The following is a 21,399-nucleotide window of genomic DNA, read 5'->3' on the forward strand; positions in this document are numbered from 1 at the left end:
GTGTCAACAAGGGCGGACCCAAATCCTTAAAGATGAAGACTCTCCTTTTATCATCATTAAGCCTTTCTCAGGATAAACAAACAATGGACCAAATGTTAAAGGGCGATCACCTAAGCCGGTTCCATATATTTTTTGCAAAGCTGTCCCCACCTTCTGAGGGTCTGGCTGAAATCCCCCTTCCCTCTCCAATGCACGCCTCAAGAAGGTTAGGGAACACACCGGAACTTTCCCGAAGTGATCTGTGCGGGAGCCTTACCTCAGAATTACATTTCCTCCCCCTGTAAAAAAAGGCAGCTCCCTATCCCTAACTTGCATCGCTGGACAAGTCTTCCCCCCCGCAGCCATGAGACCTCTGCAGTGCGCTGTAATCTGTGGCACCCCTGATCGTCCCCAGGTGCAGACCAGCCCCACCCCTCCTGCCGTCCGGGGAGCCTCTCGTCCCTGGACTTCAGTAGGGCAGCGAGGCTACAATTCTGTCACCAATGATAGATCCTCAGATGCCCAAAACAAAACAAAACAAAAAACCCAAAGCCTTTTTTCGTTTTGCGTTTTAACCTGAATTTTGAAAATCACATCCATCAGAAAGAAAAGGTCTCAAACTATACTACGTGCTGACTCAATCCCAGAAGCACTCCACAGTGAAGCGGGCAGTGACGGACTCACCCAAACTCACGCTTTCGTGGGATAAGGGCTGATTGGGGGTCACTCCACCACCACAGTGCCGTCCAGGGCGTGGTGCGTGACGGAGCTGAAGCGACCCAGGGTCTCTGGGCCACAGCCTTCCGTCACCAGCTGAGGTCCACAGGGCCTCGGGCACCTGCCCCCACTCGCACTGTCCAGTGGAGCCGCCCCTGTTCTCAGGGGGCTCTGCCCCGGGGTGTGAACCTTTACTTCTCCATAGAAACAAGCTGGAGTCTACAGTGCGAGCAAGCGTGTGCATTTGTGTGCGTGTGCACTTGCATGTGTGTGTGTGTGTGTAAATTAGCACATCACACACAAGTTCCACACGGTGAACACAGTCTCATCATGAAATGGTTACGAAAGGTGCTAAGAGACGGGAGCCAGCCAGCCCGGCCTCAGACCCCTGCTCTGGCACCTCCCGGCGGTGCCCCTGGGCTAGTGGTTGGGGTGCTCTGAGCCTCAGCCTTCTCCCATGGGAATGGGGATCATAACGGTCTGCGGCTCTCGGGGCCACCGGCCAGAGGGAGGGACCCGTGACATAGGGCACTGTCTGACTGACATTGTGAGTGTTCACTTACAACCTGCAGACTGCAGACAAATGTAAGGAGGGGTCTGACAGCCTCGCTCCACGCCCAAAACCCATTCGAGCAAGCCATGTCCACTTCGCCTGCTGAGAAGCATCCCGCCCACAGGAGACCCTGTAGGGTGTTCCAGCCACCTTAGGGTGGCTCTGTGAAGGGTGAGATGCCCGCATCCAGCCCACAGTGCCTGGCCACGGTGGGGACACAGGCAAAGATTCCGGGAAGGCATAAATCCAAACCCCACTTGTTTGTTTCTGGGTAATTTATATTGGGGTTCAGAATGAGTTGTCTCAAGATGTGCCTCGCTGGTAAGCGGAGTTTTGAGCTAAAGGCAATCAAATCCCCTGGGGGCTCAAGAGAAAGCCCCGCCCTCAGCAGCTACCTGTGAATGAGGGGCCATGGCCATGGGGAGACTTAGCAGAGAGGACCTCTCTGACCGCCCCACAGGGCAAGACAAACCACTGACCACCCAACGCCTGCTCTCATCATCCCGCAATGACCCCTGGAAGTCCCCCAAGGCACCTGACCTCAGCCCGAGCTCAGGTCACACAGACACGTGCTCCTTTCTGTCTCTGAACCACTCATGCGTGTGGCGTCTCTGATTCTGTCCCGTACGTGGACTTCCCATATGTCTGTATGTCGTTAAATTTGGTTATTTTCTCTTGTTACTATGTCTCCTGTAGATTTAATTATGAGACCAGCCAAAGGAACCTTGAGGGGAGAGGACAGTTTCTCCCTCCCCCACACTACCTTGGTGTTTATTAATCATGGAGTGTGGGAACGGAACAGCCTGTCCTGGGCCCAGGAAGCACCTCAAAAGAGAGAGACAGTGAAATGCCTAAGCACAGTCAAAGTCGTTCACAGCCATTAACGCATCCTGGAGCACAAGGTGAACGGGGCTGGGGGTCAGGGGCAGTTATCTTATTAGGACACTTTCCATAGCTCCAAAGGACTGTATTTATTAAGTTGAACCATGGGAAACTGCAGATATGCAACCAAAACAGCTGAAAATGTCTCCTCTCCTACCTGTGCCAATGCTGCACGAAGTTCCTACGGCAGGACTCAAATAGCCAGGGGGTCTCTCCAAACACAAAGGAAGGTCATCTCTGTGGACATGTGACACTGCAGTTCTCCAGGCTTTCTCTCAGCTGCTGCCGATAACCAAATTAAAACAAGTAATATTAATCAATCCAGTGTGGACGAGAAAGGGGCCACATACTAACCTGACAAGCTCGGGGGAGGCCAGCCTGGGGGCCCTACAAACTCAGAGACAGAAAGTGACTACGTAGGATGGTCTGGACATAAAGATTTCTATCCGAAGGCAAGTCATGGCGGATAGTCACATCCTGGGTCTGTAGTTTTCTTGAGGAAGGTCAATCTTTACCTTCAGTGAGCTTGTTTATTGTCTTGTTGCATCTGAGGGAACAAACCCTAGGAATGTCAGAGTAATTCCTTTTCTTTCTACACCTCAGGGCACAGCCTGCTACACCAGAGCAGGAGACCGCTGAACCCCTCATGGTCATCTTGTCCTTGCAGACCATCTCCATGTGCTGTAAATGTTCATGATTAACTCTCCTGTACCCACCCATGTAAAAGAAGTATGTGTCTCTCCGTTTTACTTTTAATCCAGTCTCAGAGATGTCCCTGCTTAGCTTTCTCCTGCCCCCTAATCCACCACCAATAGATTTCATTTAACCCCCCTTTATGTCTCTTCCTTTAATTCTAATGTATAAAATAAGCTGCAAAACTGCCATTCTCGGGAGCATTTTCTCAATCCATTGAGATTCTGCTTCCCAGCAATTGTCATTAGTTTGGCTCAAATAAACTCATTAAAATTCTCTACAGACATTTTTTACATTGACACCAGGGAGAACATTGATATTTTGTTGAATAGCAGACATTTTGAAACTTATAGTTAGTTCTGGTTATTACTCTGTCAGAGCGATCGCCACATCGGTTAGCACATGGCTGGCTTAAATTTCTTCATCTGTCATAGCCCCGCTGGTAAAACCACTGCAAAATAGAAAGAGAGGAAGGAAAGAAATGATTTCACACGTCAAAAGACGCCGAGGAAGCCTGCATTCCAGTCCTGTCTGAAAAAGCTTTTTCCTTGTCCTCTCAAGTCCCCCACTCCAGGACAGGAAGTGGAAGATGTACACAACTCACAAGATGAGCTGACAATGACTGACAGAGCGTGACCAATCCGTGGCAAGTCCCTTGGAAAGTGTCAGCGATAACTCTAACTTAGCGCCCGGTGAGAACCACCTCCTGCCCCTGCCGACACACCTTAGTGTCAGGCAACTACTTGCTCATCAGACGCAAGAGTCCATTTGCTGCTCAAAAGCCACCTAGGCCAGTCCCCACCCTGGTACAGACGACTCAGTCACAGCTATAAGTTCTGAATAAAAAACCTGGACACCAAGTCTGACAAGTGTGAGAGGACTTATGGAACCAGTGTTTCCAAAGATTTGAATCGGGCCTGGATTGGTATTTTCATTCGTTCTTGGGTATTCATGATGTATTTGCTGTATGACTGCAACCCCTCTCCCCCTGAACGACTGAATGGAGCACAGATGTCATGGCGAGGGCCGCAGGGCTGTGCGCTCAGGGGCTCAGTAAGCATCTGCCCGCATCAGCCGGCCTAGGTCTGCATCTGCGGCATCACCTCACACCCTCCATCCACGCCGAGCTCCCTGAGCATGCCAAGTGTGCAGCGGGAGGACCCGCCTTCCAGCTGTGGACTTCCCTGGCCCCCCTCAGGGAAGAATCAGGGAAGGATACAATGCACTTGCGTAGCTGGGTATCTTCCCTCGTTTTGCAGGGAGCCCTTCTCAGCTGCACCCCCAGGGGACGCTCTCTACTCCAGAGCGAGGAGGAGGTCTACCTCCATCAAGTGCTGCTGGGGGCAACTCTGGCTGATGATGGGGTTCAGTAATCGCAAAACCACTTACCGATGACACACTGCCAGCTTTAAGTAATAAAGGTGACCCTTTTGCCCTTTCTGCTGGTCTTATTTCCCCATCGATTCGGAACCGGGGCAAAAAGAGGGATGCTTTGAATGACCGCTTCCCCTGAATGTCCCAAGACCCCCCGCCTCCCGACTCCCGTACCCCAGGGCTTTGCCCTTGCAGTTTCTCTGCCTGAAATTCTCCTCCTCCAGATCCTGTCTTCTCAACCAGGCCAAATATCATTCTTGATCCCATAATCCTCTTCTATTTTCTTCACATGTTTTTCATGTCTAAAATCATCATTTTCACTTAAGAAAAGGTAATTATTTGTCCCTCTCCTCCATCAGGAGGGTTTAGGAAGTAGAAGTGACAGGACTTGGTGACAGACGACAGGATCCGCCAGCGGCAGGCTTGCAGGAGGTGCCCGAGTCCTGGGAGGGAGGTATCCAGGGGCGGTGGGGAGAGGCAGACACGGGGGGACCCTGGGCGACCTGTGACTGTGCGCCCCGAGTGTGCAGCCATGGTTACTGGCTCCGTTGCAGGGAGGAAGCTGCTCTAGGCGTTAGTGAGGAGCAGCTCCTGGGGTGTGGGCCCTGCTCCCTTCTTTGTTCATCGGAGGCGGGAAGTCAGGATGGTCCCCGAGGAAGTCACAGGCAGAAAAGTCTGAAGGCCACAGGTGGACAGGAAGGACTTCATGCAGCTCTGATTCTCAAGGACCACACCGAGGGGCTGGGATTTAAGGAGAATCCCGAATTTGGGCTTGGCCTTCCCCAGCACCCGTCCCTTGGTTTTATGCGTCTCTGCAGTAGATTGCCATCTTTTAAATGCAGTTTATCATCCATCGCTATGGTCCCCTCACTGCACTCTGCCTGCCCCAGCACTTCTGCACAGAGCGGGCGTCCAGCGTATCCACATGCTCGACAGTTTATGAAGCGAGTCGAGGAGCCTCTCTCTCTGGAGCGTCAGCAAGAAAAACGACAAAAGCACAAGGCAGAGCCTCACAGTTTGGATTCTGCCTTGAAGCGGGCACCCAGGGACATCTCAAGGTCATCTCCATCCTACGATGCTCAGACTCGTTTGACGTGGACCGGAGAGGTAGCACGCTATAGTCACCTGGTGTCCTCACCATTCCTGCCACTGCCCTTTTCGTCCCCAGCACACACCATCTCATCCCTTAGAATATGCGCCAGGAATAGAGAAGGAACAAGGACAAACCCCAACGACACGTCGTAATCCAAGGAATATCATAAGATTTAAATTTGAAGAGTGGAAGAGTCATAAAAATGTTTAACGTAAAAATTACATGCAAGTTATATGCAGACAGCGTTGTAACACAGCCTAAAAGTTTCCAGGGGAAAAGCCCCGGCCGGTTTACCTGGGAGGGATGACGGCTTCAGCACATCGCCTCTCCTGAAGGAAGGGCACGGCTGGCTGTGCCGGGGTAAGCAGCAGCACACGTTTTCCAATGAGCTATTTTAACGCCCTGAAATGCTCTAGGAAAAGGAATATTCGAGTAGTTCTAAAAATGGATTATGGACCATGAAACAAAATATTTTGCGTGCATGGCTTATTCCTGGCTTTCAGGGCAATATCGTCAGCCGATTTAGGGACCTCCAAGTGGTCATTGTGGAGCGGTTTTCTTAAAGACTCAGAAAAGCAAGTGACCTTTAAATGAGCTCGAGAACCAGCATCTGGGCTGGCCACATTTGGGAAATTTACCTCAGTTGCTATTTCAACTTTCTTTCCATGGATGAAATTAGTAACGAAGGGAAGGTAAAAGCTCGTTGGAATAAGACCTAAGAAACGGTAATGAGCAGAAAGTGCTGGAAATATGTTTGCAGCGTTTTACGTCCCGCCTTTAGAGAGGCGGGGAGAGGGTGGGAGTAGTTCTAGTGAGAAGCAGATGGAAGAAAATCCTCCAAGAGTTCTGCTTCTCCTTGCCCTTCGAGCCGGCTAGAACACTGTTTCTGATTTAGAATAAAACGAAGGCGCTAATGATCCAGAGCCCAACAGAACTGTACCTGTTTAGGGACACTTAAATTCAGGGCAGGGGACAGCATGACTTCCTGGTGTATCACACAGCCCAGAAAATGGAAGGCGACCCGGGGATCCATCTGCCCGGTTCTTCCTGTCACGTGTTCAACCTCAGTCTTCTAGAAGAGAGGCGACAATATGCAGGACCTGCCTCCACTCTCAGGACGTTTCAATCCGTGATCAGGGTAATGGACTTGCCAAACTGAGTCTGACCTTGGTTGCAACTTTGGTATTTTGGGGATGGTGGAGAATTGAAAACAGATTTTAGAACACTCTTTCAAATACATGGTGATGGGAATCAGTTCATGACAGATAAATGACAAGAGTGAAATAAAACGAGGTTTTATTGCCTAGACTGATCTGCACAAAATGTATGTTGGGGGATGAATTGCAAGAAAAATGAAATTCAATAGCAAGAAATGAAAAAACCCTATTTTTTTCTACCATTACCTCACCTTTCTCTTCTGTGACAATTCAACAGATACCTACATTTTTAATTTAAAAAGGTACTTTTGCTGTATTCCCAATTCTTTCCTTTTGGGACACCATTAGGGCTTCACTTGCCAACGATGACGATACTTCCACTTGCATAAAATAAGGCTTTACTACCTACAGATTGCTTCCAACACAGGACCTGGTTTGATCACTGGGCAGATGCCACAACCCCCACACCTTACAGAAATTCTGTCTCCTGATGCGTCGGGGTGCATTCACGATGCCTTCTCTGAGCGTCCGCATGGGCGTTAACACAGTAAAATGGAAATTATTCTTTTTTTCCTCACTGGGCAGTGCCAGCAGTAAGCTGACTCTCAGATGTCCTATAAGAGCCAAAGCATTTCAGGGATCATTGTGTTTGTTTTTCACCAAGGGGAATGGGGAATGAGATGGTTGTTGGAGGCACTGACTTGCCCTCTCCCAGGTCAATGCTATGATTCTGGTTACACCTCTTGATATGTCTGCATGTCAATTTCCCATGGACCAAGTGCCCATCACCGGAACCAGCGGCCGTCAGCTGTACCGCCTTATAAAGCACACCTCCGCAGGTCCAGTCATACGGTTTAACTTGGCTTCTCTGCCTCAGTGGTGCTCAGATCACTTTCACGTGTCTAGGAAAATAATAAGTAACATAAACTTTGTTTCTTCTGGAATCCTGGAGGAAAGATAAATAAGAGAGTTAAGGCTATTTCCACCCAAAGCCTAACCTCACCAGCAGGTGGTGCTGTGACAAAAGCAATCGAGAGTAACCAGGTCACACAGGTTGGGTGTCAGGGCTCCCCTGGTGCCCTCTTCAGTGTCAGGACTCCCCGGCATGCACGTGGCTGATCTAGGGTCGTCGACTGGGAGCTGAGTCTACTAGCAAGACCGCAAGCTTCCTCAGAGCTTCTAAAAGCTTCCGCTCCGGCCCCTTCCTCCGCCTCTCCCGGCCCTTTCCCAATCACCTGGGCTTCCCAGCAGGCAGGGGTGCCCCCTTCTAGCTCCTACCCTGAAGATCCCATGGCTGTGGTATGGTAAGCCCTCTACAGTTTACATATATTATCAGATGGTACCATGATGAAAAGTAAAAAGAAACTCCTCAGAAAATAACAGATGCTCCCACGGAAGAGCAAGGAGACCATGTGTATGTCTCTCTGCCTCTTTGGCTACTTAACACGCTCATCTGTTATCTTTCCATCCACATGCCTATTTACCCCAAGCTCCCAAAGGGCAAAATTTGGTCTTTCATCTCCACAGTACCTCAATGTAGCGTGTGCTCAGTATGACTTAATGACGTAATAAACAGAGAGGCAAGCACTGACCGCATGGGTGGACCAAGGGACACACCAAGGCCAAGCTGTGCCCTTCTCTCACATCAGCCACAGAAGTTAGATGAGGAGAGTCTCCCCGTGAGGCTTGCTGGTCCCAGTGGCTGCTGTGGGACCCATCGTGGAGTTCTCAGATGACTACCTCTTTAGTCGACTTCAATTAAGGCAGCAAATGTCAACCCCTTGAGAAGTGAGTGCAGTGGAAGAGAACCCCACACCGACGACCTGGGTGCGCCCCACCTAAGGGGAAGCCTGCCTACAGAGGACCTCTGACTGCGGGAGTCAGAGAACCGGCCTAGGTCTTCCAGAGCGGGGTCTGCTGGCAGGAAACCCGGCACCTGTCAGGTCGGCCCCGATCCACCTGGAGCGGGGCGAAGCCTGGGGAAGGCTAGGTGCTGGGGAGCGGGGCTGGGCGCAGGGGCCCGGAGACGGATTTGCTTGCGGTCTAGAGCAGAGCGCTGACCGGGCTTGCAGTCTGGCCCACTGGCTGCTGAGTCCCTCACTGGGCCGAGATGAGCTGAATCCTCCTCCGCGGCCTTAGTGGTTTTCAAGGAGCCTGGTGGGCGAGTCGCCTTGCACGAATGAGGGAGGGACATGACCAAGACAAGGCCGGTCTGCTGATCGGGTTCACCAAGCGAAGGGACAGATGCCCATCATGGCATATGCAAGATGAGAAACACTAACTGCCTTGTCACTGAACTACCCAGGTACCACTTGAAGAAGGAAGACAAGAGACAGGTGTGCCTGGGAGGCTGGTCCACGTGAGGCACAGACAACAGTATCTGCAACACCGGACAGGGCTGGGGGCCAGTCTGCAGATGGTGTGGCAGGCGGCCGGGAAGACTGGCTTTCCCAGTGGACTCCACTGCGCTGACAGTGAGCGCCGGCTCCTGATTTTCACTGTGCAAATAAAGGTATATTAACCTGTTCGTGTGCCTAAGGGCCCCGAGAGAACTAAAAATGACCGTGCCTTGTGGGGGAGGTTTTCCAGGGAGCTGCTCTGTGCAACCTTCATCTGTTCCCCTGTTAACATCTCACCTACATAATAAAAAGAAATAGAAAGGCTTTAAGGTCAACTATTTATATTGTTACTCATAAGGTCAACGTCACTACCTTAATTTGATGTAGGTTAACCTACTGGGTGGTTTTCCCTTAAAAAAAGAAATCAAAGTCAGAAATACCTGTTAACCCCAGCATGCTACCCATGCACTCCAAACCCCAGCTGGTGGGACTGTCTGCAAGACACATCTGGCTGCTGAGACAAAAGCAGATGGGTCCAATACTTGTAAATTTCATATTTATTGTAACAAAAATTATGACATGTTCATTTGCGCATTCTGCTTTAATATAACTCTTGGTATGTAAATGATCTAACTGAACTCTATACAGTCATGCTGATTGTGGCAGCAGTAAGGAACACAATTAAAAAGTGTCTGCAAAACTCAAGAGGCTGGGTGGGGGCGGGAGAGGAGGGAAAGGCTCAGAGGCTCCTGGGGCGCAGGTTCGTCTCCAGCGGCCTGAGAGCCCCCTTGTCTGAACGGAGCATTATGAGGTGGCCGGGGCGGGAAGGCTCCGCAGAGGAGAAGGACGGGGAAGTCAGCTGTTTAGACTGTGTCCTGATGCCAGAATGCAAAACATCTCCACCATCACTGTACAACATTGAACTATTTACAATAGAAATTTCTCAATCAACTGTTCTCTCAGAGAAAATTAGTGAATCCCAGTGACTTAAGTCACCTGACAAGAGTAAAGCAACTCCTAGGAGTTAGTCTCCATATTCTACAAATGTCTATCATTTTCAAGACAAAAAAAAAAAAGCCTATTCCCCCAGAATTACAATATTATTAAATCATTTAGCACTGGCAACCTGCCCTGTCTTCCAAACAAAACAATAAAAAGCCATTTTAAAAAATAATACATTATTATTAACCGTTTCTCTGTAATATATTAAACCTTTTGTTCTTTGTCTTTACACATCTGATATGTTAGGAAAAAAAGTTAACAAACTTCAATCGTATTGGTAATGCATCACTAGAAGAAAAGTGGTAATTATTTAAAAAATCACCAACAGAATGAGAACCTCCAGACTAGCTGCAAAGACGGCTGGGAAAGGATCTGGGAGGAGGGTGCAGAGTGAACCCCTGGTTTAACGGGAGCTTGGGAGACCCTTGCGACTCAGTCTTTCTTGGTTAGTTTATTTTTCGGACAGCGCTGGGGTGGGTCATAGTGGCGTGTCACAGCAGTCCGGCAGCTGGTCCCCCGGGCACTGCCGCTGCGGCTGCGGCAGCTGTGGCTGAGATGGCGGTGGCTGCTGCTGCTGGTGGTGTTTCATGATCTCCTTGACTTCCTCCTCCAGCTCTGGGGGTATGATGAACTGATCATCAGGATCTGGCTGGGCCGGGGCCGCAAAATAGCCTCCAGGCTTTCGGAGAGGTGCGTCTGTGGCGACCTCTATCACGTTGTGGCTCCTCTCCTGGGGCGCCACGGAGCCATTGGCCCTCCGGCGCCCGATGGTCCCCACAGTGGCAAAGTCCGCCTTCCTGGGCAGACCTGGCTCTTCCTCATTGGCGCTGATGACGATCCCCTCGTCACTGGCCTCGGCCGGCACCTGAAGCAGGTGCTGCTGCTTCTCCTGCTCTTTCGCCCGGCTGCAGTGGATGTCGACCTCTACCTCCACCCGGCTGCCATTGGTGAAGACGCCCTCGATGGGCTCTTCGTCATCGCTGTCGAGGCCATTGTCAGAGAAGGCGCTGGAGAAAGTGGCACTGGACAGCTGGCGCTGGAAGGAGTTGGACAGGCAGAGCGGGTGGAGCATGCAGCGCGGCTCGCTGGGGTAGGCCGGGCTGTTCTCGTTCAGGGCTCCGGAAGGGGGCTCGTCAGAAGCTGTGGAGCCCACCTCGCTGCTCATCTCGGAAGTGGAGAGCTCACTGCTGATCTCAGAGGCCATGCCGCTGCTGGAGGACGGCACGCCCAGCCCGTCGGAGGGCCGGTCCTTGATCGCCATGCTGACGGAGGGAGGGAAGATGCCCGGGCTGGGGGGCGGGACGGCCCCCCCCGCGCCCAGCTCGCAGCAGCAGAAGCTGTCCTCGGTGACGCTGAGCTGCACCACCACGGCGCTCAGGCTGTCGCGGCAGCCGTAGCTCTGCGCCAGGGTGCACAGCTTCTTGGCGGCGGCCAGGGCATCGGGCACGTTGCGCACCGCACCCACGGCCTCCTCGACGGACAGGCTGTCCCACAGGCCCTTGCTGCCCAGGATGAAGAACTCGTCCTGGGGTGTGAGGGGCACGGACTGCACGTGGGGGCGAGGCACCACGCTGGGGTGTAGGAAGGTGTAGCCCAAGACGCGTGTGGACTCGGTCACTCCGTTCACCTTGCCATCCTGGAAGAAGAAGGTTCCCGAACACGTTAGGAATGCCAGGGACAGGCCTGCTCATCCCCCGGCAAGTGGCCGTGTCCACCTGTCACGAGAAATCTGGGGCAGCAGCTGGGCAGGTTGGGGCGGGAGGGACAAAAGGTTACTCCCTTCGCTGGGACCACGGTCACACAGGGTTCTACAGCAAACCGTCACCTAGCCTGACACAACAATGCGGGTGCCTGGCTTCTCCTGTAGCCCACGGGCCAGGAAGAGCCGTTCTGAAATGAACCAGTCCTGAGCAGACACACGAGGCAGGCAGGGTTCAAGATAACGTCCCAAATCTCACGGTACTCTCCAACAGCGCATCAACCACAGGGACAAGAAGAGGGGAGACAGACGTTATCTTAAACATAAGATACAGCAGCCTTGTAAGGCAGTGCAGATACACGACTATTCCCACTTTACAGATAAGGAAACTGAGGCCCAAGGGTTTAAAGGTCATGGCCTGCCAGCGGCAGAGCCAGGATACATACGGTACCAGCAGTGTGACCTCAGAGGTGGAGCCCTTAACCACCAAACAAACCAGTGCCTCCGCAGAGCTGCTGTGAGGACCAGGAGGGACAATGCCATGGAGCACTTGGCATAGCCAGTAACACAGCAAGGCCACTGATCAATGGTTCATTACACTCTACTTTATAATGTCTTCACACCTAGCATACAAAGAACCTGCTTTGTGACACTAGGGATTTGGAATTTTAATTTTAACCCAACTTCGGAGAACGTTCTCTGAAGGGGAAGGCTCCCTAGCAGGCGCTGCCACAACCCTGGCCCCGCCCTCTCCACCACCCTAAGAAAACGGCTCTCCCTCACCTCAGTGATCATGGCCTTGTGCCGTTTAATTCTCTTCAGTTCTTCTTCACAGCTCATGACATACGATCTGGATAGAGGCAACGGCTTCCCATTCCGACAGAGAACCGTCTGGCACTTGCCCACATTAGCAGAGGTCAAGGTGAAGGATCCTCCTGGGTCCACAGGGTCATGCTTGATATGACAAAGGACAGCAGCACCTCCAAGTTTCTGCCCAGCAGTTCCAAGTTTCCTGGAGTCCAAAGAGATGGGGTAAAACCCCAAACACAACCCGCCCTGGGTTAGTTTTGCTAATTCAACAGAAGACTGCATCGCGGGACAGGCCGAGGAGGAAACAGGTGCCTGGGGGTCGAGTCAGCCTCTTCCACCAAAGCACGCACTGTTCAGCTTCTGAGAGGAAGAGAGACGCACGAATACCCACACCGAGGTGTCTGCTCACAACTGGGCAAAGTGTCACTAGCACTGAAAGCCCCAGGAGCTGATGTGCAGTGAGACGGCCTGTGTCCTCCCACACCAGCATGCTCCAGGCACAGTGGGAAAGGGCCACGCAAGCTTCCTCTGCCCTCTATGAATCCCTCTGCTCCCAGGAGAGGGAAATTGAGGGGACCACTTAAATCAAAGCAGGTGTAACATCTCTCACCCACTGACACACAGACCTCAACGCTGCCGACTGCCCTCGGCCCCTTTAAGGAGGGTGTTCATGGGTGGGGGCTTTTACACGTTGAGCCATTCGTGTTCTCGCTCTGTATGGTGAGGACTTTCTGGACCAGTAATGTCAACTCTAGAACATTCACAGAAAAGACATTCTAGTAATCCATCAAACTCCAAAGTGCTTCAATTCATGACCATTAACCCACCGACTCGAATACGCAAAGGATCTGCAGGTTCGGACAACAGAAAGGAGCCTGGAAGCCCCACCACAAGCCCATGGCGGGTGCTGCCCAGGCTCCAATGACCCCAAGTGTCAGGAGCAAGAAGGTTAGGACAGACAGACTCCTGTTTACAAGGGCAGACCCTCAGCAGCTCCTGTCCTGTCGGGTCAGCTCCTGTCCTGTCGGGTTAGGCAAGCGACAATTCTAGCAATGGAAGCCAGGGAGGCCCACACACATGCATCAGGAGGTCATGCACAAAGAATAGGCAGTTCTCTTAAGGACCGAAAAGACCACCATGCACCCCTCTCACCCCGTTAACAAACAGAGAAAATAAGAGGCCTCGAATGACCCTGAAGGTGTGCTAGCAATTTGCATCTCAAAGTCCAACCTCAGGACACTCATGGCAAGACTTGGCTTCACTATCTCCTTCCTTGCAAAGGCACAATGATTACTCTCAGCAAAGCAGAAATGGGATGGTATTTGTGAGAAGTAGAGCTAGCAATCAGGGTCGGAGGTTCTTCCGTTTTCCATTCTTATGCAGCACTGGAGGGTCTGTAATAAGCAGACCTCTTGGGGGGGGTGTGAAAGGTGTGTGTGCAAGTGTGTGTCTGTGTGTCTGTTATCTGTTTCTGCTAGGACAAGATGGGGGTGCAAACGGAAAGGTAGACAGGTGTGCCCGGTAGACAGAACATTCTCTGGAGTCTTACTACCTGAGGTCGATTCTGGGCTGCACCATCTACTATCTCCTGGAGCAATGAGCTTCACCTCCGGTACCTACGTTTCCCATCAGTAAAATAAGAACAGCAACATTACCTATCTCACTGGGTAAACTTACGGGATTAAGGTATTTAGAACCATGACTGGCACATATAAAGGGCTCAGTAAATATCAGCCGAGACCCATATGTAATTGCTACCTGTGCATGTCCACTGAGAATTTCAAAGACGAGGTGAGTCGGCAGCACAGACCCTCACTGGGCCCGCCTCCGCTGAGCTATTCTGGAAGAACTACTCACGACTTAGGGCAACTTTAAAGGTTTTTCCAAATCCGCATTCCTTAGCAGATGCTTTTTCTACCCCTGCTACAAAGACACTTCCTCTGGCAGATTATCAAGGAGAGAAGAAGGAGAGAAAGAGAAAAGAGCGTCATTGTTCCCACGACCTTCAGAGCACGCTCCGCTTCCTGGTCCCACACGAGCAAGTGTTTGCGGTACAATATTAACAGACAGGCAATTCCTTTACAACCTATGAAGGCATTACAGTGACAAAAGAACAAGGGATCCTTTGAATGAGGGAATGCTTATAAAACTCAGCCCTAAGAATTACGAACGACATGACAAAATTTCTATAAGCTACAGGCAACAGCCTAGGATTCTGCTAATAGTACCAACTTGAATATTTAATAAGGGAAAAAAATAACATATGAAGAATTATTCAACTCCTGGCCTAAAATTTAACTGTGTCAGGTTCATAAAAGATTGCACTATCTTGAACAACTGTCGGCATTTCATAAGGGTGAACGAACTGATACAGAAACAGTCCATTTCAAAGAAAACTCCACACACCAGAAGATCTGAAGGGCCTCTGGAGCTTGCGTGACCCGGGGGGAGGGGGAAATGTGTTGTAAACAATCCTGTGAAAATCTGGAATCATGACAGACCTGTGAGGTCCGGTTACAAGAGAAACAAAACTCCTGTCATTGACCTGGCCTCCTACAAAGTTGTCAAAACATCAGCATGTCTCAGATGGAACAGTCCATCCCTGAGTTTGGGCAAAACCAAGTCACCTGAATGCATCTTGCATACCCGTATCAGCGACAGTGTTCTAAGGTCACTGGGCACCTACTTTTCTAACCAGAGGCAAACACTCAAAGAAGAACAGGAAAACACACAGCAGGACCCCTAGGCTTTACCTCTGCATAACGATGAACGTGTTGACCATGTATTCCTCTTCATTTTTTGTTTTCTGCAGTTCTTCCGCCAAAATGTCACTCATTGTGCACTGGAGAAGGTAGGGTACCTCCACGTTACGGTCTCCATCAAATACACCATACAGGGCCTCCCGGTTGTCACAGAAGTTATTCACCGACAGGGCTGCAACACACAACCTGCAAAGCAAGAATGCTTTCGTGTCTTTCGCCATGACTCCAGACAGATTAGGAACAAGTAAACCAACCCCAGCTAATTTATATCAACTAATTTCTGTACGCAAGGAAGAATAATTAACATACATTAATGCTTCACATTTAGCTTCCTGGACCTTTATCTTCTCGTGATATTATTTTTAAATGGCAGAGAGTAAGAGACATGGGAAATAACATGATTGTGAATCTATGTTTTCATTCACAAAACAATTACTAGGGAGAAGTTTCACAATGGACAAAGAGTAATGACTAAAACATTACAAAAATATGAAAAACAGAAAAAGATGTAAAAACACATGAAAGTTCTAGACTTAAAAAAATATAAAACAAGCACAGGTTAAAGAGTTAGCCTGATCCCTGCTCAGCTTAGTGCCTGGAAAAAATTTCTAGGCTGCAACACAGGGAAAAGAAACCCAGGTGGAGCTTGGCAGCCTCCCTAAGCTGAGGACGCGGCAGGTGAGTTCTCAGGCAGCCAGCTGGGGGCCTGTGGAGCCTCTCCACTCCCAAGCCTCAAAAGAATCAAACTATTTCCAAGTAACTTAACTGGGTCTCAGGTGGCATTACTGGTAAATTCTACCAAACATTTAAGGAAGAAAGAATATCAATTCCATAAAAACTGTTTCAGAAAACTGAAAAAGACAAAATACTCAGCTCATTCTATGAGGCCAGCATTACTCTGACACCAAAACAAGATAAAGATAACACGAGAAAGAATACAGGCTAATACCGATCATGAACGCAGACATGCTCAGTAGATATGAGCAAATAGAATCCAGCAGCATATACAAAAGATAAAACATCATGACTTAGTGGAATTTATCCTGGGATAAATTTATGCTGATTCAATATTTAAAAATTAATGTAATTTACCATATCAACAGATGAAGGAAGAAAAAAATATCATCTCAATTGACGCAGAAAGAGCCTACGACAAAATCTGATACCCATTATAAAAACTCTTAGCAAACTAGGAATAGAAGGGAATTTTCTTAACTTGATAAGGGTGTCTACAAAAATACCTTCAACTAATATCATACTTAATTGTGAAAGAATACATTCTCATCAAAGAAGATATACAGATGATAAATAAGCATGTGAAAAGATGATCGACAATTATTAGTCATTAAGGAAATGTAAAGTAAAACCACAATGAGGTATTACTATTAGAATGGTCAAAACCACCACCACCACCACCACCTGATAACATGTGCTGGTGAGGATGTGTAGCAACTAGAACTCTATACATTGCTGCTGGGAATGCAAAATGGTACAGCAACTCTGGGAAATAGTTTAATAGTTTCTTATAAAATTAAGTATATACTCACCATACAACTCAGCAAGTCTATTCATAGTTATTTACCCAAGAGAAATGAAAACATGTATGTAGCCGTTTATTGCATTTTTATTCATATTTGCTAAAAATTTGAAACAAGCTAATTCACCCTTCAAATGGTAAATGTATAATCAAATCATAATATATCCTTCAATAAAAAGGAGCAAACTACTAACACATGCAACATTAGAAATGAATCTAATGTGCATTATGCTAAGTGAAAGAAGCCAAACTGAGAAGGCTATAGATTGCATAATTCCACTTATATGACATTCTAGAAAAGGCAAAACTAATGGGCTGGGGCTGGGGAGAAGAATCGGCAACAGAGGGGCTCGGGGAATTTGGCAGGGTGATGGGTCCACTCTACAACTTGACTGTGGTGGTTACAAAATGATGGTCTTTCATCGAAACCTGCAGAGCTGTACGTTAAAAAGGGGAAATTTTACTCAATATATAGTATACCTTCTTACTGTATGTAAATTAATGAAAAAAATTAAGCATCTGATATATATAATGGCTAGAAAACAGAGATATGAACCTGAAACTATAATCCTAGCCCTTAAGGAGTTTGCAGTTAAATAATAATAGTAACTATTATCACTAATAATAAACTTAAACAGGGTTTGCTATAGAGCAGACTGTGTTCTAGGTGCTTCACACATGTAGCCTGGGATCCTGACAACAAGCACAAAGGGTCAGGCAGTATTTTTAGTGCAGTTTTGCAGATGAGGAAATTAAGCTAGAGTGGCTGAGTAACAACTGCCCAAGGTCATACAGAAAATAAACTTAAAGCCGGGCAATCTGACTCTTATCTCACTCAGTATTTTGAAATTTTTGCCTCCAGTTGTTAAAATAATTATTAAGAAAAATTCTAAGTTATATGGCAATTAGTGGCAAAGTAAATTTTAATAATACTATATTAAATCGTCTTATAATTCTGCCTTCCTTCTGTAAGCTCCCTTGGCTAATCAAAATTGGGGAGGGGAGTGTGGGAAAAAATGTATTTTTTTAAAAGTACAGTAGTGATTTTTCTTTTCCGTTGAAGCTTCCTGTTTGTGTTTCAGTCTGAGGAAGAATCTAAATGACCAATCGCAGCTCCTGGCTTGGGTTTCCCCAAAGGGTCTGAATGTCCTCACAGGCAGGCAGCCGGCACCCCTAAGGGAAGCGGTGGGGAGGGGAGAGCGTAGATGTCCACTGAGATTTGGAGGCAGGGCAACCATAGCTCTCTCTGTCCCTCAAGATGGCAAGGAGCAAGCTCCTTGTTTACGTAACACTTTAGCTACAATTCAAAAAGAAAACACTTGAGAAACTTCTCCTGGGCAAACCAAATGGTGAGAAAGCAAGGGGACATGAAGACAGGGCCAGGTGCTGGGGACTTCTGAGGTGCTGGTAATGTTCTACTTTTTGATCTAGGTGGTTTGCAGGTGTGTTCCCTTTAGGATGTTCATAGGGTTCTGTGCTTATCATTTATGTACTTTTCTTGACCTATGTTATACTTCAGTATAACGAAAAATTTAAGAAATTTTGGAAGGGGCATTATAGAGAAAAGATAGATCTAACTGGTCACTGCTTCATTAATATATATGAGTAGAAAATTTTATATTCAGATGTTTAAAAACTAATCTTGGATTTCACATCAAGTGTTCATGAACTAGAAAGGAGCATTTGCAAGCAAGATATAAGGCCTTTTAATCTAAAAAGAAAGATCTCTAGGAAGGAACTTTGCATGCTCTAAAGAATGTGTAATTTCTTCCCCTCTCTCCAAAATATGATACCATACAGTGCAAAGTACATAGAATTAATGCAATGACCAGAGCTTGGGCACAACTGGTTATTCTGCCTTTTGGGGCGAATGGAACAGAGGTGTTGAAAAGGGGGTCACCTCTTCTTTAGTCAGCACACCACCAAATTACACTCTCAACGAGGAAAGGATCAGTGTCAGACCCAGAACCCGAGTTGTTCTGTCTTCTCTCCCAAAGAAAAGCATTCAGCAGGGTAACCACAATTCCCCTTTTAATTTCCATGAAGGGTCGTTGGCTAGGCAGTGGTTCTCAGCCCTGGATGCACGTTAGACTCACCTGGGAGAGATTTCGAAACATTCTGTTTTAATGGGCCTAGGCTGGAGAATTCTTTTAGTTTCTCATCTGATTGATTCTAATGTGCACCTGGGGTTGAATAATAATGTTAGCTATTATTGGATCATCCTCCACTTTCTATTCTTCTCCTACTCTCAAATTTCTGTGCTCTTATACCTCAGCTAATCAAATTATGACTATTCTAACCTATAGGACTCTTTACTTTTCTAGTACTAGCACTTCTTGATAAAAAGCAAGCAAGCCTGAAGAGCTTGATTATAATTCTCAGGAAAATCAACCACTGCATCTAAGACAGGAAAGCCTGGTGAAAATAGGGAAGAAAAAGAAATTAAGATGGACAAACCCTTGGGGTAAGACAAGCAGTTGACATTACAGAAAACAGACATCAAACTCCTGCCAAGTTGATTTGGATCGCAGGAATAGCTCCACAGAACCAGTGACTGTTCAATAACGTAAATGATCTTGAATATGGACAATCAAGGGTACTTCTTTAACATGATCCCGTTTTGCTTGGTAAACAGGCTTCAGAGAAAGAGAAAGGGGCTTTTCAAAAGAGCAGGGATGCATTTCAATACTGATGCTTTCTCCAAACACTGGAGTCTCACATAGAGATAATGTGTCAGTTACACTGTATCCTAGCAACATCTCTCACAAAGAAAGAGTATGTGATGCCAAGCAGGGCTAAGCTTAACGTTCAAAGGTAAGTGATGAGGGGCCTCGCTCTGGGGAAACACGGTCAAATAAATGTTACATGAGGAAGTGTGTGCTAGCTCTGGGTTTCTTTCTACCCCGCTGAGGGAGGGAGGCGGGCAGGAGTCAGTTCTCACTCTAAAGCTTCACCCGCTTACTTGTTTTTCACCCCTGAAGCTTCAGTGTAGCCATGGCTCCATACAGCTGGAGCTCCAGATGCATCTCCTGCTGAAGGTTGATCAATCTTGAAACAGCGGATATTACTAACAATAGAAACAGAAGAGACAGGCTTGTTGAAACTAAACATGTATAAATCGCTATCTTTATCCAAGAAATGAAAAGCACAGGCTATGCACTCTATACTTACCATTTCTTACTATTTAATGTGTCTGAAATATTTATCAGCAACAAGAATTAGCTACTACTCATAATGAAAACAAAGGGGCATATATCTAGACCATGAAAATTAGTTTGTACTGGCATTCTATGGCAGTTATTAGAGACCTTCACACACACCGCACTAGATGGCTGCTCTCCTGGGAATGAAAAGCACAGCTCTCAACCTTGGCATGAGAAAAGAAAATTTAACTAGTAAGCTGGGTGTATTTTCCAACATGAACACCCAGATTTGAAAGATCGAAACCTAGGCCATGATTACATTGTGTTTGGATGACGTGAGAAAACTCCGCAACATTTGTCCTCAAATCCAATTTCTGCCTGCATCATCCTTTCAAATATTTCACAAATATTACTGAAGACTTGCCACCCCCTGGAGTTTCCATTTCTTTCCTCATTTGTACAGCCATCCATGCTAAGACTAATAAAAAATTATGAAGTAAATGAAGATTATTTTAACAAATTACACATTAATTATGTATATTTAAACAGACACGTTCTTATCTCACCTCTGCTCCCATATGCCATTAGTCCAACAGGACCTAAAACAGCAATACTAAAAGGGTAAACTTTCAAATAGGATTTACTAAACACCAGCCTACTAGAGAGCACTCAGTGCCTCCAAATAGGAAGTCGTATAGATGTGAAGGTTTTTATAAAGGCTGGCTACCACATGAAATAAATCCAGCTTACTTATAAATTGCCACTGGCTTTTCCCCTTATTACTTAAACAAGAGAAAAAGCATATCTATAATCTCTTAATGTCCAAACACCCAAGAATTTAAATTATCTGTTGACATTCATTAACTCCAAAATATAATAAATACTTAATACTCTCTCTAAGAACCATTCAATTCTAAGAAGTAAATCAATATCTAATTGTATTCACTTTGATTTTAGAAATAACTGGTGGCAATTTCTTTGAAATTTAAAAATATGTCATTTAAGCAAAGTTTCTACTCTTACCAGCAAACATTCACTGTTTCCTTTATCCTAAAAAACTGAAAAACATAAAAATCATAGACAGTGCCAATAGAAAATCAAATTAACATTTTTTTTTTAATAGCAGGGCTATATATCCTCTTTTCAAAGTTTTCAATTCTACCAATAAAAGAGGAGCATTAAAAAGATGTGCTCCATATGCCCCGGGGCCAAATTTTCCCCATGTACAATGGCGAGCAATGCAGTGGTTCCTTAAGGGATGCCCGAAGGCTCTCACTCCATCTCTGCTACCTTTCCGAATTCTAGAGAAAAACTGAAAACTCATTTCTAAAGACATTTATACTTTTTACAGAACACAAAGCCTTCACAGAAATAATGCTATTTCCTAGCCTGATTATTAAAGAATAATTCTTAAATGCCCCTATAATCCTTTCCAGCGAAGCAGCAACTTCTCATTCTCTAACTGAATACAGTGTCACTGAGCAGCTGTCTGAAGTGACCTGATTGTTGGTTGACTCTTGTACATCTTTAAATGAGTCTAGAAGAGCCTGGGAGAGTGTGGGAGCTGGAGCTCAGTCACACAGAAGGGTCACCATATGCGTGTGCCCTGGTTCATGTGGAACAAACAGGCCAACCCTAGAAAAGCACAAGTGGTACATT

General features: G+C 47.3%; 1 protein-coding gene across 1 annotated transcript in view; it reads right to left on the reverse strand.

Annotated features, from left to right (window-relative positions):
* Positions 1-9,326: 9,326 nt before the first annotated feature.
* The window catches only part of PHLPP1 (PH domain and leucine rich repeat protein phosphatase 1), a 166,582-nt gene continuing 154,509 nt past the window's right edge, over positions 9,327-21,399 (reverse strand). Inside the window, exons 14-17 of the mRNA XM_039840068.1 lie at positions 19,560-19,664; positions 15,052-15,246; positions 12,272-12,500; positions 9,327-11,425 (exon numbers count right to left, since the gene is read on the reverse strand). Coding sequence (XP_039696002.1) covers positions 10,268-11,425; positions 12,272-12,500; positions 15,052-15,246; positions 19,560-19,664 — 1,687 coding nt within the window. The 3' untranslated portion in view covers positions 9,327-10,267. The remainder of the gene's footprint in view (positions 11,426-12,271; positions 12,501-15,051; positions 15,247-19,559; positions 19,665-21,399) is intronic.

This window comes from Pteropus medius, unplaced genomic scaffold (genome assembly GCF_902729225.1).
Source record: "Pteropus medius unplaced genomic scaffold, Ma_sr-lr_union100, whole genome shotgun sequence".
NCBI lineage: Eukaryota > Metazoa > Chordata > Mammalia > Chiroptera > Pteropodidae > Pteropus > Pteropus medius.